Source organism: Epinephelus fuscoguttatus, linkage group LG7 (genome assembly GCF_011397635.1).
Source record: "Epinephelus fuscoguttatus linkage group LG7, E.fuscoguttatus.final_Chr_v1".
Taxonomy (NCBI): Eukaryota; Metazoa; Chordata; class Actinopteri; order Perciformes; family Serranidae; genus Epinephelus; species Epinephelus fuscoguttatus.
Window position 1 is genome coordinate 40,377,930 of NC_064758.1, and position 17,744 is coordinate 40,395,673.

Consider the following 17,744-nt stretch of genomic DNA (forward strand, 5'->3'; position numbering starts at 1 on the left):
CTGGCTACAGCTGCATTTGTAGTAGTGATGTTTCATACAGCTCCTTTAATGAATACAATTTGTTAAATAAGCCCTTTCTGCTTTCTTGCCGAGAGTCAGATGAGAAGATGGATACTACGGAGCCCCTAAAGGGACATGGAAGGGGAAAAAATAGACAGTTGAAAAAAAAAAAGATGTACTTTTGCGAGATCTCGCAAAAGTTTCATTTAAGTAATGTACTTCCAGGTCAGTTTGGCCCATAGAGACTGCAAACAAATGCAACAATGGAGCGCATTCACCCGTGAGAGAGGTTCATAGAGTTTTATTTTGAGATTGGACTCAAATATAAAAACATTAAATCAGTGCTTGCGAGTAAACACGGTTTTCACGTAAGTGAGAGACATCTGAAGTGACTACTTAATGCAAGAGGACACTTTCGTTGAAAAACAATCTGTGACTTAGCGGTCCTGATTGACTTTTGCGCAAAAGTTTTGCGAGATCTCATAAAAGTATTTTTTTTCCCTTCCATGTCCCTTTAGGGGCTCCGCAGGATACCACCCTCATATCTGTAAAGTAAATATGAAGCTGCAGCCAGCAATCAGTTAGCTTAGCTTAGCACAGAGACTGGAAACAGAAGGAACCGCTAGCCTGGCTCTCTCCAGAGGTAACAAATTCCACCTGCCAGCACCTTTAAAACTCTCCAATGGACACATAACTACTCATTTGTTCAATCTGTAAATTGTGGTTTTACAGGGGCTTATGTGAGAGATTATTTCTTAGCCTGCAGCCTCACTATCATATATGAATTAGATATATAATGTTGATTAGAGAGCTTCAGAGGTGGTAGGTGGATTTTGATCCTGTCAGACAGAGGTGGGCTAACTGTTTACCTGTTTCCACGAAGCGTTAATTTTCAGAGCTGAAAGTACCAAAACCTGCAGTACCTCTAATGGCCACTTGAGGCTGGCTCCAAAAGCAAATCAATCCTGTCCAACTTTACAGCAGAAATAAACATGTTCACAGCCAGGTACAAAAAACAGTTTTGGTCGCTACAGCTCTATATCCATGAGAACGGTACTGGCAGAGTGTGATTTTTTTTTAATAACTGTTTATATTTTATTAAGGCTTAAAGGTAGGCATAATTAAGGGCGTGGCCACTTTAAGTGACAGGCTATCAGTGAGACATCTCTAAAGTCTGAGGGTCGGATCCACTCTTCGCTCCTCCACAGCTCCTTCCAAATATGGTCACTTCTGGCTCCAAAAATTCAAGTGGCGATGGCCAAAATGCTGAACCCAGTGTTTCAAAACAGGAGTACAAATGAATGGGTGACATCATGGTGGCTACGTTCATTATTCTATAGAGTCTCTGGTTTCCAGTCTTTATGCTAAGCTAAGCTAAGCTAATCGACTCATGCATTTTAAGTGTCTGTGGAGGCATCGACTAGTGATGACACTTTGACGACTAGTAATATTATACAGTGGTAAAAACAAAAGACATAATTCTCTATTATAACCAGAACTGTACAAAAAATGAAGAGTAAGCAAACTTTTCTCTTACACGGAGAATAAATTCCAGCTACTCTCCATTACTGAACAACGAGCTGCCAAATGAGTGATTACAATCACTGAAGTGCTGAGCTCGGTTTCTTTTACACTTTTGTTTGAGGAACTTTGTTTGCTGGACGAAAGTGGTTTGCATATCATATATCTCACACATTCGCTGTTAGTGGTCGTGGTGTGTGTGTGTGTGTGTGTGTTCATGAATCGGTTGGGAGGCACAGCTGATTCCCTCATATTTTGGACCATAAAAGCAGCATTAGTCTCCTGTTTTATGGCACAGAAAGTCTCAGAGGGCTAAATGTAGAGATGTAATGAGGTGAAATGCAGGACAGAAAATTTCCTGCAGCAGCAGTGAATAAACACAGCAGAGGTGAACAGCAGATTATTTATAGGGATATACAGCATCATCGGTTATTTATAACTTAATTACTGTTCAGGCAAACAGACAATCGTGAGTTGAACACAATCACTGCAGGAATGATTTGACAGTTTTTCCACAATGGACAAAGAAACAGCAAATATTAAATCAGGTTAGAAAAAGAATCAGTAACACATCCAAGGTTACAGTACATATGATCTGTACAACAAAAGTGCTTTATTTTTGGTTAATGCATCAAAAACAGTAATCACTAGCAGTGCAAAAACTCTCCATCATGTCTTCAAGAAGTATACTAATGGGCAAACATTTCTTTGGCGTTCAGTCCTATTATATTAGTGACCAACAGCAATGAAAAGAAACATACACTGTACATACAACTACACCAACTCACCTGTGTGTGAAACATTCATTAATATAACTGGGCAGCTGCAGCCCTCGTGTGGGTTAAAACTTGACTTTAAATGTGTTGTGACTTCTTTACTCTCATTAAAACACATTTAAAACCACATGTTGTGTTAATATCTTTTAAGTGTCCTGTGCTTTGTGTTTGGTGAGCACTGGTTTCTCCAGCAGGAGCCGCCATAGCTGGATGGACAGACAGAGCAAGGTTTTCCGCTTTTATAGGGAGCCTCTCCGACCCAGTTCCCTCTGAAACACAAAAGAACATAATGTTAGCTATGAGGCATTCATTCATTCATTTATTTAATCATTTTCCGAAGCTGCTTGTCCTGCTGGGGTTTGGGGTGGGGGGGCTATCCCAGCTCATATTGTGTGGGGGGCAGGGTACACCCTGGACAGGTTGCCATACTTTTGCAGGGCAAACACATAGAGACAGACAATCATTCACACCTACGGGCAATTTAGAGTCACCAATTAACCTGCATGTATTGTGGGAGGAAGCCAGAGTACCTGGAGAAGGCCCACGCTGACACAGGGAGAGCATGCAGGCTCTGCACGGGGCTACTCCCCCACCCTGGGTTTGAACCGAGTGATAGTGTTGCTGACAGTGACATAAAATGGAAATATTTAAGTGAAGTACAAGGACCTAAGTATAGTATTTCAATAAATAAACAATATAAGTTATTATACAACAGTTAGTTCCGGCCCTGCAATCTGATTGGTCGAAAGACAGTAAAACCGTGACGATATTGGAATACAACATCGCGGTTATTTCACTGTGTATGTATCATTCCGCCTCACAGCTGATTGCAATCAACAATCAAATCAAAACTGACGGTTAGTGTCAGTTAGGTCAGCAGTTGAGTTGCATCCCTGGAAAAGGATTTAAACAAACTTCCAACAGATGCAAATGCCCTTTATCTGAAGCCCAGGATGACAGCAGCTCACACAGACAATATCTGGTACACTAAAGCTCCGCTGGGAAGAAACTCACTCGCACAGATGCTGCCGAAGATGTGTAAAGAGGCGGGGACAACAGCTACCTACACCAATCACAGCCTCAGGGCGACTGCCATACAGAAGCTGTCAGATGCGGGTCTTGAAGCGAGGGAGATCATGACTGGTATGATGTTGTTTTAACGCAGTCTATGTGTGAAGTTAGTCTTCTAATTAGGAGTTGGGCTCTAAAATATACCTTTTGTCTTGCCAGTCTGAGAGCTTGTTAAAAAGCTACTGGAAGCCATCCATGGAGAGCAGAAAACGATGGAGCAACATACTGTCAGATCAGAAGGCAGAGTCAGCTGTGCCTGTGAAGCGACAGTCCACCATGCAGTCACCAGAGACTTATTTCACCGGCTGCACAATTAATGGATATGTGCAGATAAATGTGTATAAAGAGTAAGTGCCTGGTGCACCATGTCTGCGTTACATAGCAACGGTGACAGCAGAGTCCTGAGGGAACTATTTTTGTTGGCGGAAGACAAATAAAATTCTTAAATTATCTATTTTGTCCTCATTTTTCAACATTTCTTAATCAGCCTTGCTTATTTAACTGTTGAACTGTTGTATAAAAGCAATATCACACTCGAGCTCGTGATGTTGTACTGTAATATCGTCACGGCTGTGATTGTCTTCGAATGAGCGAATCACAGCCGTGACGATATAGGAGTATAACATCACTCCCTCTCGTGTGATATTGCTTAAATAACATTAGTTACATTCAAGCTCTGTTTGGGTTTAAAAAAAGAACAGTAGAACTGTCAGAGTTTAAACACGCGCATGGACACAGTTCTGGTCTCATTCCTGCACAAGGTCTTGGAGAGGTAAGACAAATTTCTCAGCAGAGTTAAAACTACTTTTAACTCCAATTTTAATGTTCAGGAGAACTGTACTGTGTTGGGAGAGGAGTACATTGAATTTTTGCATGTTTCTTTCAAGTACTCTGCATTTTTCCTCAGTTACAAACAAAATATCTGTAAGTTGTGATGTGAAGTCGTGCAGTTTCTTTGACAGATTAAATGACTCCTCTCTTTGATGTTCCTGTGTTGAGTTTGCTGATCACAAAAAAGGTTTCTTGTCATGTAACAGAAAAAGCTTCTCCTTAAACTGTAGAAAACAATGGTGTCACTGTGGCACTGAGATAATGTTTTGATTTTTCTGATTATTATCACCTATATTATACTTTGTTACTGAATGGAATGATTTCAGATGTGTAATGTGTCAGTTGTGTATCTTAACGACTTAATTTCAATTTGAAACAACAGCATTGTATTCAGACTTTTTACTGTAAGTGTTTGGTGTAATGAGATTTTTGGTCGACCTGCTTTTAAAAATCAACTTTCACTAAGTTTTCTTGTTACCCAGTGCAATGATCACGATAAATATTTCTGGGTTAATTTCTGTTCAGTTTAACACTTCCCCTCGGCCTAAATACAGTTTCATCTGATGTTATCTTAAAATGTAGTGGAGTTTGAAAGTCAGTTAAGACTTTGCTTAGTTTTCTGCTTGAAAAAATAATCTGATTATCACTAAAATAACGGCTGTGTGTGTTTGTGTCTGCAGTTATCCAACGCCAGTGAACAAAACTGGCGTTGGATAAAGGGAGAATGTTCGAAATCATTTTTCGAAATCCCTTTGCAAGACTTCAGTCTCCAGGAGATAGGAACTCTTCTTCAAAGAAGAGGAAGTCCAAAGGAAAGGCTGTGAGACCTTTGTCTCCTGGAGACCTTGACCCTCCTGCGATCCAGGGGGAGCACAGACGAAGGGGTGTAAGGCCTTCATCCTCTGCAGAACAAGAGCCTTCAATCACCCAGAGGCAGGAAGGACGAAGAGATGAGAGCCCGTCGTCCTCCAAAGACAACAAGCCTTCGAAGGAGAAGAAGTCCAAAGGAAAGGCTGTGAGACCTTTGTCTCCTGGAGACCTCAATCCTCCTACGATCCAGAGGGAGTACAGAAGGGGTGAGAGCCCTTTGTCTTCTGAGGACGAGCCTTCGACCTCCCAGAAGGCACTCAGAGGGATGAAAAGGGAAGTGAGACAATGGTCACCTACAGAAAACATCCCCTCTGAATCCTGTAACCCTGAACTTGAGAGGTCTCCTTCTCTGGGAAAGATTGAGGAGTCACAGCAGAGTGGTGAAAGACCATCCTCTATTCATGACAAGGACAGAGAAAGACAGGAGACTGAAGAGACAGAAAGACAGGAGCAGGAGAGGACATGGAGGAGGAGAAGGGTCCGGGAAATTATCGACAGATTGAACAGGGAAGAAGAGGAGAGGGAGTCGGAGAGGGTAAAGAGGGTTACCGAATTTCACCTGGATTGGCAAGAGAGGAAAAGACAGGAGCAGGAGGAGAGAAAGAGGATGGAGAGAATGAGAGACGAGCAGTGGGACAGGATTGCGAGAGAATATGAGATGAGGAGAGAAAGAGAAAAAAAACAGAAGGTGTCCTCCTTCTGTATTTACGAACGAGAGCTGGAAGAGAGTTTTGAGAGGGCGCGAACTGAAGAAAAAAGACAGAGGAAGGAGGAGACACAGACACAGAAGGTAGAAAAGAAGGAGAGACAAACACATGGGGCGGACAACAGGGAGACAAAGGAAAAAGGGAAGGAGGAGAGGAAGGAGAGAGAGAGCCAGGAGGAGAGAAGTAGTATGGGCCTGTGTTCAAGACTATACATTTGGTGGCACAATGCAAGGAGAGACCTTGTAGACGATGACATCCAGGTGAACATTCAGGAGGAGAGACGCCTCCGACATAAAGGTAAGAAAGTCAACTGGCATTCTTTCACATAAAATTTCACTTCAAGCAGTGTATAGTATTCAGATTCTTTACTCAAGTCATAAAATCATGCCATGACTTGGCCGACAGACTACACCATGGTCTTCTTTCGCGATGTGTGTGATGTCATCAATTATTCTTGTCCTATTTTTTTTATCATTACTATTATTTCAGTCACTGTGTCTGTTCATGTGCCAGCCGAAATGTTGTAGTAACACAAAAAGTGCCAGCAGATGGCAGGAGCTACATTTGAAGTACCGTTTGCAAATATGCAAGTCACTGAATCCTCCACAACAAGTTCCTGTAAATGTTTCACAATAAAAGCCTTTTTAGAAAATGAAGGGATTCTCTCAGCCGAGGTTATAAGGGGCCTTTAATTTGAAACAGATACAGGAAGTGTTGAGCTTGAAATGATGGCACGATGCATTAACTTTATCAAGGCAAACAGGAGCAGATAAAAAGTAAAAATATAGAGATACAGTGGAATAATAAATCCGTTTAAATGAAGCTGGTAGCCTCTGCAGCTATGGTGAGTAAAAGCCCCGCCACTATATTTTAAAATTGTATTACTTTATATATCCTCCATTATGAATAAGTGGGGTCTGCCCACTGGTCCGACATCCCATTGTTCCGACCATATTAAACCCATTGTTCTGAAGTCCCGTTGTTCCGAAATCATCATGATGCCCTGTGGCTAAGGTCTGGTTAGGTTTAGGCACAAAAACCACTTGGTTAGGGTCAGAAAAAGATCATGGTGTGGGTTAAAATGAAAAAGAAAGTGGCAAACACATAAGCCGTGAGCCTGCTTCGTCTCAAGCCTTTCCCAGCTGACCCAGAGCCAGTCGCGGCGCACCATCAAGGCAGAAATATGCCCGCCAGGAGCCGTTCAGCACCGCAGAGAGCTCCCCACACAACTCAGCCAGTTGTATCTCGGCCAGTAGCCTACTTTTGTTGCGTTTGCTAATCCTCTGTGGTACACAAATACAGTAATAATCACATATCGGAACAACGGGACATCAGACTAATGGGATGTCAGACCAATGACATGGACCCGAATAAGTACATTCTTACATTCTTTGCTAGCTTGATGCTAATAGCGGTACTCACCAGGTTGCTATAGTGCCTCTGCTTTTTGACGCCATCATTTTTCCTTTTTACTCTGTGCGGTAACGTCACTGGAGCAAATATCGAAAAGGCTGGGGAATTGATGACATACAAGCAGCAGCGGATCGCTCTGTGCTTCTGTTGGTCAAAGTCATGGTTGTAATGGGAGAAGTCGTGAATGACAAAAAGAAAATCAAACATACTAGACTTTCTGTTGGAACATCGTGAGGCGTCTACTATGACGACACTCACTGTCATTCACGATCCGAGCCGACACCGTACGACACTGTGTCAGGCTATAATGGGGTTGATATCACGTAGTATGTACCTGGCATAAAAGGATTTAAAACTGGCAAAGTTTCCTGGTGTTGTCCTGTTCAGGCCTGTTCTCATCATTTATTAGCCTGTCAGGCCTTGTTTTAATCTTAGAGTGGGCACATGAATCCCTACTATAACTCAAATAATCATCATGGAGAGCAAAGTGATTCTACTCAGTTAAGCTAGGAGAAAGGCGACTAACCCACTAATCTCACTTAACAACATGTACACTGTAACAGCTGCGTAGGTGTGCAGTTGTACAACTGAACTCCAGATTTTTTATATGTTTTTAGTTTCAGCTGGCTGCACACCAGAGAAAGAGATACAACTGAATATAAAAATTCGGAGCCTGCTCGAAAGAAGGAGGTGGCTGGTCTACAAAAAATACAAACTGGAGCAGAAGGTGAAGAGGGTAGAGGAGAAGGAAAGGCTGAGGAGAGAGAAGGAGAGACTGGAGAGAGAGCAGAATGAAAGACTGGAGAGAGAGCAGAAGGAAAGACTGAAGGGGATGCAGAACCATAACTGTGCTGAGGAAGGCTGTCATGCAAACGCCCCCAGTTATGCAGAATATCACTACGGGGCATCACCCATAAAAAGGTCATACTGTCCATATGTGCCCTTTGTATATTAAAAAGGAGAGCAGTGAGAAAAATTGGACCAGCGTGGCCTTTGCCTCCTCAAATAGAGGAGGTAACTGACAGGGAATAAATATTTCAGATTTGATGAAACTAGAAAAAAGCAAGTGTGGTATGGTTAATGATAGAGGACTGGTTCACCTATGACAGGTAAGTCCCCCTGTAGAGCTCGGGACAACCTAAGGCAGGCAAAGCCATGAGTGCTTGGCCTTGTTGCCACTGTGGGCAGGACAGTACTGTGTCTCATGGTCTCACACAAGACTTAATGCAGCAATGCATCATATTTAAAGTAAGTAGCACTGAGGTAAAATACCTTAAAACTGTACCCAAGTATACTTAAATGTAGCAAATGTATTCAGTTCACCACTAGTTAGGAGGAAGGAGATAAAGAATAGATAGAACTAAAGGAATACATTAACGTTTGTGGAGATACACTCATTCCTCTTGCCAAGAGTTAAATGGGAAATTCATTAAAATGTTCATATCTCTACACTGAATATGAAGCCACAGCCAGCAGCTGTTTAGCTTATCTCATTAGCAGATTTTGTTGCCTTTGAACAGAGCCAGGATAGCTGGTATCCCTCGTTTCCAGTCTTTTGATATTTTCATTTAACTCTCGGCAAGAAAATGTATTTCTAAAAAAAGTCAAACTCCTCCTTAAAGCTCTTCTTACTTCACAGAGTAGTTGCAGACGAGCAGCGTTGCCTCCCTCCATGTGTTTCCAAACACGTACATGTTTGAGCACTTCCTGACAGCACATCCCACTCTGTTGGTGCTCGCCCACACCATCTGAGAGGAAACACAAACACATTCTGATGCTGAAACCATGCAAATGTCCACATTTAAAAAAGGCATAAGTCAACCAATGTCATACAGTATATGCACTGACAAAGGCGTCATAAAAAGATTTGTCAATTCATCATAAGGGACTGTACAAAAATGATCAGGGTGGGGTTTAGAGGGCTGAATCTGAAATTTCATTTGTATGAAAAATAAGGCTGCCCCCTAATTGTCGACCAAATGTTAGTCGACCAGAAAGGTCACTAGTCAGCAAGTCACAGGTCAGAGCTGCAACTTTAAAAATAAATCAAAACCTATATGACTGGACCATGTGGGACTTTAACTTGAAAGGACAGACACAGGAAGTGTCCACGCTCAGCAGTCAGGTTAATCTCCAGGGCTGGTACCTGCAGTTATTCCACAGGCTAGTTAATAACATGTCGGGCAGGAAATCCAAAGTGTGGGATCATTTTGAGAAGGTGAAGGACGAACCCAAGGTGATATGTAAACTCATCTTCATTGGTCGACTACAAACATGACGTATCATCTGAAACATGGAAGTAGCTACATGCCCATTAGCCCACAGCGTCATTAACAGGCGGCTCGCTCAGTGTGTGACGTGCACTTGGAGATAAAATATAGGCCTATATTAATGAAGGTTCATTAGTACGGTTTTGTATTTCTCTGTAATGTAGCACAGTGTTAACAATGTTACTGATACTATTCTTTCTCACACCTTCAACTCAAACCATGACGTGAAAGTCGGTGTTTATTGGACCCATTCAATTCAACCCTATTTCTAGCAGGGGGGGGGTTATTCAGTCTATGCTCTCTTTGAATGCACAAAATGAACAAATCTATCTCGACCCCTCCTCAGTCCAAAGAGAAAATCTTCTACCTGAGTGTAGTGAGAGCACACTGATCCACTGCATCTGTTCGGGTAGGAGAAGTGATGCCTCTCATCATACCAGGTCCGGACCAGATCAGTGATGGACTGGTACCTGTCACATCCAACACACAATCAATCATTCATTTATACATACATGTTTAGTGTGTTCAATTCAGTGTCAACACTATAAAGCACCAAGAGCTTGGCTGGTTTTGTAGTCTGCACTACCTTCCTGAAGTGATTGACAGGTTTTGGCCCAAATATCTCATTGCCTGCGTCGGACCGTGATCCCAAACGCATCGTAAAGCCCAGGAGTCAGCTGACTTAGCGAGCCCCTCGTCCCAGAGCTGTAGAGCCATGACAGAGAAAGGAAAAGACAGAGATGTTTTTTTTATTTTACTCAGTTCTGTGAGAAAACAACAAAAAAAAACAGACTCTGCTCTTTATCTTAAAATAGACTAAAACAGTGGTTCCCAACTCGTACAGCCACGGGGTCCAGAATTCTCCTTGGTTGTTAGTTCAAGGTCCATATAGTTTAATATATTCAGCGTCATACTTGCATTTGTCCATGTCGTCAAGCTAGTTTAATGTCTCTGTGAAGTGGCTGTCTGTCAGCAGGAGATGGCACCTGAAGATGAAAGCTCTGTGCCGGAAATTCACTATTTTTCAAAAAGTAAAACCAGTTTTTTACTAACTTGACATGTTTTCGAGTCACTTGCGGTCTATTCAGAACAGACCCTTGACCCACTTTTGGACGAGACCAGTCTCACTCCAAAGTTGTTGAAATCTTGTGCTTGGGCAGTGACTTGTGGCATCAGAAACCAACGAAAAAAGGCATCCTTTAACGTCGGCGTGATACACGGCTGATTGCCATTATAGTTTTAAGGTGCTTGGTGGTGTCAGGGGGACATGCAGCGGGACAAAGTTAAGGCAGCGAAAGTCTGCCTGGGGCAGGCAAGTGGGAGGGGTGGTGGATGGGTCCAACAAACAGACTTTCACTCGAGAGAGAGGTGTTTGTGTCCCATAAGATTCTAAAGCCAAATCCTGTTCCTTTGTCCTAAACCCAACCATGTGTTAGTTGTTGAAGGACGTACCGACGTAGTGCTTTTATTTTGAAAGAGACAGAAGTGTCAGAAGTGTATCAGAACGTCAACAACCAACACATCCAGGGTACCTTGCACGTCATATGTGGGCGTGGAAAGTCCACGACCAAACTTTGATATGTGACAAGGTCGCAGTGAGAATGTGTTGTTTGGACCGTGACCCACCAACTGAAAACCACTGGACTAAAACATACAACTGCTACTCGCTGTCTTTTAAATTTTTTGTACCACAGAATAAGCAAGAATGTGTTGTTTCAGTTTTGTTCCTTTTTAACTTCCACTTGGCTGTATGTCATTTATCAGTTGATTTATATTTTCAATCATTAATTTGAATCTGCAATGTAACTAAACTAACTGTCTCAAAAATGCAACAGAGTTGTAGTAGAGTAAATGTACTTAGTTACATTTTACCAGTGGCCCCTAGTCTGACTCAGTGTTTCCTCACCATGAACTCCATATTAGCTGCGGGGGGGAAAACCTGAGAGCGGACCCGGTTGTGATAATCCAGCAGAGCGTTGATCTCTCTGGATGAAATGGCTCGTTTACGTCTGCTGACGGCTCCACTGAGCATCCTGAAGTCTGTCTCAGCTCCAGCTCCAGTCATGTTGAGCAGCTCCGTGGAGCTCGACAACACGGCTGCAGCAGCAGCTCCCATGTGAGGCATCATCCACAGGGTGGCAGCCAACAGGAGCTGAACACAGGCAGCAGCCATCTGAGGCCTGTGGAGGAGGAGGAGGAGGAGGGGGAGGAGGAGGCTGCAGCTGCACCACCTCCCTGCACGACTCTGAGGAGGAGACGAGTTTACATCATTATCACACTGATGTTGAAAGAGTCTCACAGTAGTGGGGAGTTTGATGATTACATACAGTTTTTGCTGATTTCAGCTCATTTTAGACGACAAATATTAAAACAGGTGGCTGATTAATTTTATTCATTCAAAAGAATGAAAAAGTTTGAGTATGAAATTATTACACTTCACCTGCTGATAAAACAACATGTCAGTAAAGTCACATAACACCTGTTGTCCTTTTGCACTATAAACATATTTTAAAAGTCACATAACACCTGATGTTCTAACCAATTAAATTTCCTTAAACTCTCTTCTGCATGAATTATGTTTTTTTAAGGATATTTCACCCTATATTTTAGAAGATGTGGATCCTGATGCCTATCTGATATAAGAGGGCCTGTTTCTCCAATAAACATGTAAGGTACGTAGAGAGGGCATGACTGATTGACAGGGTAGTGATCCAGTCATGACAACGCCATTCTCAGCCTGCGCTCCTACCGGGTAATCGACATTATTTTTTAAATTAATTTATTAATTTTATATTCAAACTGAAAACATGATGTGAATAACACTCAAGTCATTCAAGTCATCGTGTCTCAAGTCAAGTCCCGAGTCTTTAACTTCCAAGTCCGAGTCAAGTCTCAAGTCTTTTATTTTTTGGCAAGTCAAGTCACAAGTCATCAAAACAGCGACTCGAGTCGACTCGAGTCCAAGTCACAATGACTCGAGTCCCCATCTCTGGAGAAGAGTGCTGGGAGAGAACCAAATCAGTTTTGGTCCATAAAACCAAAACAATGAGCAGAAAAATGCTAAAACATATCGTAAAGGTAAGAGAAGCTCAGGTGTCCATCAATTAGGATACTTTAAGGAATAAAAAATGACCATCAATTATACCTATTTAGGGATTCATACATGTATTCTTTCTACAACTACAGTCTTCTTGATTTGAACCTGTTAAATAATCAAACATATCTTGACCTTTTCTGGCACTGTAACTCTCTACTCATACTATACTCAGATACTTCGACATGACATACCCATCTATCATGTATCTATCCTTCTACCTTTCTCTAACTATCTGTCATTTATCTATCCTTCCTATCTATCCATCTATCCATCCATCCATCCCTGTTTGTCTATCATCTATCCATTCATCCATCCATCCATCCATCCATCATCCATCATCTTTCTACCTATCCATCCATCCATCTATCCATCTATCCATCTATCCATCCATCCATCCATCTTTCTACCTATCCATCCATCCTTCTATCCATCCATCCATCTATCCATCCATCTATCCATCTATCCATCTATCTACCTACCCACCCACCCATCCATCCATCCATCCATCCATCCATCCATCCATCCATCTTTCTACCTATCCATCCATCCAATCATCCATTTACCCATCCATCCCTCCGTCTGTGTCTGTCATCTATCCATCCATCTATCCATCCACCCACCTACCTACCTGTTCATCTGTCTGTCCTTCTGTATATCTGTCTGTCTATCTATCATCTATCCATCCATCTACCTACCAATGTGTCCTTCTATCTGTCCTTCTGTCTGTCCAACCATCCATCCATCCACCTACCTACCTACCTGTCCTTCTGTCTGTCTACCTATCTATGAACCAAAAACATGGATACTGATAGTTATGTTATGCTCTCATTAACATTAACAAAATATCCACATATTGTTGATGACTTTTAAAATGAATAAACTAACACCAGATTAACTGATGTTCCCTGGAGTGCACAAAAGACATGATTCATGAGAATGAATAAAAACTGATGCATCTGTTTTTGCAAATGAACCCTTATAAATACAAACACATAATGAGGAGAATTCAGCATGTGGTCATAACCTTAGGAAAAACATTCAACATGTATAGTCAAACAATCATCAGTGAACACATTTGTTACACAAAGAAGAAAAGAGCTGAGTGTCATACCTTCATCAGTGGATCCTTTCACAGAGCAGAGAGAGACGGGGAGATCCTCGCTCCAACACGAGCCTTTGCAAACAAGCCAAAGTATGTGTGGCAGAGAGTTTTTACTGGACCAACACAAAACCCTCCTGTATGTGTCCTCTTCTTTTTCTTCTTCCTTTTTTATAAACTTACAGTCTGTCTCTTTTTTAGTTTCTCTCCACTGAGAGAAAATCACAACCACAGGAAATTATCTTTCAGAACAGAAATCATGACACATTTTACTGGCCGTAGTTCAGAAGTTTAAATTCAAGTCTGATTTGTTTCATGAAAGAAATGTTGACCACTTTAACACCCTACCTTTATCATTTATAAGCACTGTGTAAACATATGTAGTAAGTTAGTTATGACACATTACATCATGATGTGTATAATGGAGATGAAAGGACAATTTAATTGTCTAAAATGTGCAGTATTTCTAACATTTCCTATAAAACACATATACAAACATTTAAATTAGAAGGTATACATATGTATGACCCCAGAAGTATCCTGCATGTATACTTAAATTGCAGGTTGCAAAATGCGAGGCACACTGTACTGCCTTTTTAATTGAATGCCTTTTTATTGTTGCCAGGCAACCATCCCAACACCTTCTTACCCTAACCTTCCTGTGCAATCAATGTACCGTTTTTTGTTTGTTTGATTGTTTGTTTCTTCACAGTAACTAGTATCTAGTTCCTACAATGTTGAGGCAGAGGGTGCTGTCTGTAGCTCTGGTTGAGGGTGAGAGTCTGTCAGCAGATAAACAGAGATCTGTGTGGGTACATGAGACCCTAAAAAAGAGGGTGGATGATGGGGAGTACCACCAGTTGGTCCAGGAGCTTCTCCTCCATGATGGATGTTTCCAGGCATATTTTAGGATGACTCAGGGGCAGTTTGACAACCTGCTGTCTATCGTCGGGCCGTATAGCTCTGGGTATCCAGCAGCCGCTACCTCCAGTTTCTCCTCCATTGTTTAACAACAGTAAACTTGTTGTCGTGACCACCACAGAAGGCCCGCCTCTCAAATCATCTGATTGGACAATGGGAAAAATGATGACGAAAAAAGGGATGATGTGTGGCACTTTTTCGCTCTTCGCTCTTGGCCTTTGATGTCTGCATCCCGGAGGTTTTTTACCTGGAGCCAAATTATCCAAAACAAATGGACAATGATTTAAACTGGAAAATCACTGAATAATGGACGACTACCTGCTCTACATAGATATAAACGGCTCAGTCTAAGGTAACAAACACACCAATTCTTATTTTCAGATGATTACACACTACAGAAAACATATTTATATTCCAATTCTGCCAATACACCCCCCTAAATTCTACACACTGGACCTTTAAATAAAGTTTTTCCCAATTCATTCTTTCTAAATCAACATTTGTATCTGAGCCCTTTATTTAAGAGCTTGAGGCTGCCTTACTGGAGCACATGTTTTGGCATCCCTCCTGCCTTTCCTGATGCTGTTTTGATAAAACACAGTAAAAAGCTTAAATAAGCATGCCTTGGGGAAAGACCGAGCAGAACACAGATTAAACAAAAATGGAGAACAGTGGCAGGAGAGCCAGGATTCATCTCCAGCTGTTGTTGGTTCCAGGAAGGGCCCCAGATCCCCTGCCATATGTAATATGCTCTAACAAGAGGCGGAGGACACTGCCAAGGTACACTGCACCACCACCACCACCGCCACCTGGCTCTGCAGTCTGGGGTCAAAGAGATCACTGGGACCAGAGCTCAGACACAGAGAGAACAACTGGAACATGAAATAAAATCTCAAAAGCAATCTGATACCATTGTAAAATTTGTTGTTTTTTTTAGTTACTATCATGTGACTGGTCCCTTTTGGAAACCCACTGCAATTCACGCCGCTGCCCGTAAATTATAGTATTTTCTTTACCCACCCGTGCCCACCCAAACTTCTGCAATGTGTGTGAGATAATTAGAAATGTCATCTAGTGTGAGAAATCTCAATCTTCGAAAGGCTCTGTGTGCACAGAATGAAATGAACTCTTTGACTTTTCTTGCTCACAGTTTGGACAAGGAACATAAACTGTGTTGGTTCAACATGGTTTCAAACCTCAAATATAAAAGATGCAACATCTTCCCAGACGTCACAATCATGAACACCAGATTATAAACCGACAAATACACTGTAAGGGTTTGAATTACATAGCATTACTTTGGCTAACTAACATCAACGTGGTGAAGCTTTGTCTTCCAGCCTCACACAGACACCCTTTGTTGAAAAGTATTACCTCCCTAAATTCTAACACTTCTGTATTACATTTGAACTTTGGTGCATGCCGGTTGGTGGCTAGATAGCGAGACAACGAGCTAAGCTAACAAGCCAGAAAAGCAAAGATACATGCTAATTAGCGCTAACATATGAATAAAATGATAATGGAATTTCATTCACCGAAAAACTGGAGTACTGGTGTCTTGTCAGTTGATAAAATGATCTGCACAGCAAGCTTCATTATTTATCCAATATTTGTACAAAAAAAATCTCTGACAGGCTGGCAGGCAACACCTTGAAACACAGTCAGGAGGTCAAGTTGAGAGGCCTGTGGTGAGGCTGAGCAGACAGCCTGCCAGTCAAAGTGGCCATGCCCTTAATTATGCAGAACTTTAAGCCTTAATAACATTTGGGGATCATCACAAAAAAATTTTGCAACCAGCCTCAAGTGGCCAGTTGATGAACTGCTGTTTTTGGCACTACTGCAGTGGCTCCACTCGTCAGCCCTGGAGGTTGCCGCTTGTTTCAAACACAGACATGAATGTGAATGTAACAAGAGACCACTTAACTGTTTACTCACATTCTTCACTGTCATCTTGTCACATTGCTGTTCGCCACACCACATCGTAAAATTAGTTCAGGAACTAAAAAAAACAAACAAAAAAGACATGATGAATTAAGTAAAAAGAATTTATGTCTCTAGAAACTGGACATATTGTGTAGCTAGAGTAGCAGCAAGAATATTCTAAGAACATGAGTAAATTCTGTGTTAGTGAATGATATGTCTGTTACACAATAACAGTTTGCTCTGATCGGGAAAAGAGTAGTTTAAGAAGCGTGATGTGATGTGCCAAATTTAGCAGTGCCCTGAAATCAAGTATGAGCTCAACTACTCTCTGTGCTTAATTTCATAACCTTTAGTTACAATTTAATTCAAAAATACTGAGGCCAATGTGGCATTCTATTATTTTGAAGCCATTTCTGGTGATTCAAGATGAGATATGTGAGAAAATTTGCCCTGATCGGCCTTGAATCATGCCTTTGGGTATGTGTTATGATACTACCACCATCACACTAGTTTAAAAAATGAGCAAAGTGGGGTGTCGGTGGCTTGGTGGTGGAGCGGGCGCCCCATGTACGGGGCTGTTGCCGCAGCGGCCCGGGTTCGAGTCCGGCCTGTGGCCCTTTGCTGCGTGTCGTCCCCCTTCACGCTTACCTGTCCTGTCAATTAAAGGCAAAATGCCCAAAAAATATCTTTAAAAAAAAAAAAATTAAAAAAAAATGAGTAAAGTACTTTAAACTGGCCAAGCCTGGGCCTGTAATAACTGGCAAAATGCAAAACCAAACACGCAGGCTCGGGGTATCATTACTAAACCGTTGCATGACTTATTAGTGTGAGATTTATTTATTATTCTCACCTGTTATGAAATAGAAGCAAACATAAGTGTGATCTGACTTTGTTGTACAAAACATCCTCAAGTCTTTGGATTTTTCTCCTTATCTTGGTCCTATACTTAAAGACTTGCTGAAAGTTTGTTAAACTGTTGCACAGAGGACCTTAGCAACCAAAGTAAGGAAAGACAGGTAGCAACATAAGCTACAGACACACTACATAGAACAAAAATACAAAATAAAAAATATACAGCTCTAAAACAAGCAATATAAAACACAAACCGAGATTACTACAAAGAAAAGCCAAAAAGTATGTTAATATATGCTATAAATAAACCACAAAAATGCAATTAGGATTAGGAATCAGGCACCTCCCTGACGTAAATAGCTGTCAGGCTGTCAGGTGAGTGCAAGGCAACAA

At 41.7% G+C, this 17,744-nt stretch overlaps 2 protein-coding genes across 3 annotated transcripts in view; both read right to left on the minus strand.

The window, feature by feature from the left end:
* The window catches only part of gdap1l1 (ganglioside induced differentiation associated protein 1-like 1), a 263,078-nt gene that overhangs the window by 186,002 nt on the left and 59,332 nt on the right, over positions 1-17,744 (minus strand). The gene's annotated exons all lie outside the window — the stretch shown is intronic.
* r3hdml (R3H domain containing-like) lies at positions 1,969-13,922 on the minus strand. The gene is made up of 6 exons (XM_049581441.1): positions 13,668-13,922; positions 11,366-11,704; positions 10,046-10,164; positions 9,827-9,929; positions 8,822-8,937; positions 1,969-2,566 (listed from the first exon to the last, which is right to left on the minus strand). The coding sequence occupies exons 1-6, from the start codon at positions 13,671-13,673 to the stop codon at positions 2,434-2,436; spliced, it is 816 nt and encodes a 271-aa protein (XP_049437398.1). The 5' UTR covers positions 13,674-13,922; the 3' UTR covers positions 1,969-2,433.